This window comes from Seriola lalandi, unplaced genomic scaffold (assembly GCF_002814215.2).
Source record: "Seriola lalandi dorsalis isolate HSWRI2012SDOR001 ecotype SW California unplaced genomic scaffold, Sedor1 jcf7180002054956, whole genome shotgun sequence".
Classification (NCBI taxonomy): domain Eukaryota; kingdom Metazoa; phylum Chordata; class Actinopteri; order Carangiformes; family Carangidae; genus Seriola; species Seriola lalandi.
Genome location: NW_019525507.1, coordinates 2,560,151 through 2,561,422, shown reverse-complemented (window position 1 = coordinate 2,561,422; position 1,272 = coordinate 2,560,151). Strand labels below are relative to the sequence as shown.

General features: G+C 44.2%; 1 protein-coding gene across 1 annotated transcript in view; it reads right to left on the bottom strand.

Annotated features, from left to right (window-relative positions):
• Positions 1-1,272, bottom strand: part of LOC111645776 (uncharacterized) — a gene marked incomplete at its 3' end in the record, with an annotated part of 39,201 nt that overhangs the window by 4,327 nt on the left and 33,602 nt on the right. The window contains exons 6-7 of the mRNA XM_087170684.1: positions 495-815; positions 2-198 (exon numbers count right to left, since the gene is read on the bottom strand). Coding sequence (XP_087026810.1) covers positions 2-198; positions 495-815 — 518 coding nt within the window. The remainder of the gene's footprint in view (position 1; positions 199-494; positions 816-1,272) is intronic.

The following is a 1,272-nucleotide window of genomic DNA, read 5'->3' as shown; positions in this document are numbered from 1 at the left end:
TATCAGTATCTGAAGGTATCAGAGAACTACTGATGTTGTAGAGCAGCTGTTCAGTCTTCTGTTTGGTGGTTTTGTGCTGGAGATTCAAGCTGGATGGAGGGCTGGTGGACCAGGTGAGCTCAGGCTCAGGGTAGATCCCCTCTGAGCTGCAGGTGATCCTGTCTCCCACCTGCTGCAGGTCGACTTTACGCACTGGAGCTGCAAAAAAAAACAAAACGGATTTGTTTTACATAAAGTTCCTTTTGAAGTGTCGGGGTGGAAGTGGAAGGTTCTGTAACTGTGGCTGCGTCTTCACTAACAACACAGTGTATATTAGACTGGACTATGTACGTTAGTCAGAGCAGCATTGGTACACAGTCTTGGTTTATGTTTGACTGTGATGGAACAATGACGACTGACTTAGTTTTAGATTGGTGTTTCTATTAAACTCGCCACTAAGAAACCTTCTTGTCATTTGCTTTTGTTTGGTGTATTTACTGTGTGTTTTCTTGTACCATCCACTTTTAGGTTGATAGATGACTCCTTTTTGTCTCTATCGATGCTGCTATAGTAGCACGTGTATCTGCCCTGGTCCTGAACCTTGACCCCTGTCAGCTGGAGTGAGGTGTTTCCTTCGGAGATCTGGTCCTTGAACAGTGACGTTCTGTCTCTGAAGCGCTGGTCCTGGTGTCCGAGCTGGTCTTGGTTGTGGTAGAACGAGTGGACAGGAAGGTTTCCTGCAGTCACCTGAATCCAGTGTATGACCACATCAGTGCCGCCCTGGAAGCTGCACGGTAAGATGCAGCTCTCCATGACAACACAGGACACCTCAGAGTCTGCAACATCAGGTACAGAGACATCTATCAAAGTTCAGTTCAGGGGAAATGGCAGCTGAATCCAAGTGACCTTCATTTTTTAGCAAAGGTTTTTTGACCTTTGAACCTTCATTTACAAGCAATGCAAAGTTCACAGTGGCTTTTCTAGTTGTACCCTCTAACAGTTTTGACAAAAACTTCACTGAGCAGAGACATGTTGTTTTGTCTCTTTATTTTTCTCCAAACTCTGGGTCACAGGATTTGCAGAGATACAGATTTAGGAACAGCAGGACTGTGTGTAATGAAAATGAGTTTAAATGCATTGAAAGGCCTGTCAGTCAGTTTCAGGAGTGACTGTAGCGTCCAGCTTTTAATTATCAATTTTGATGTGTGGAACCACTTTTGTTTTTTATAAATGCTGCTTATTGCTGCTGGAAAAGACCCAGTTTGGCTGCATTTTGTTTTGGTCTAATCACCG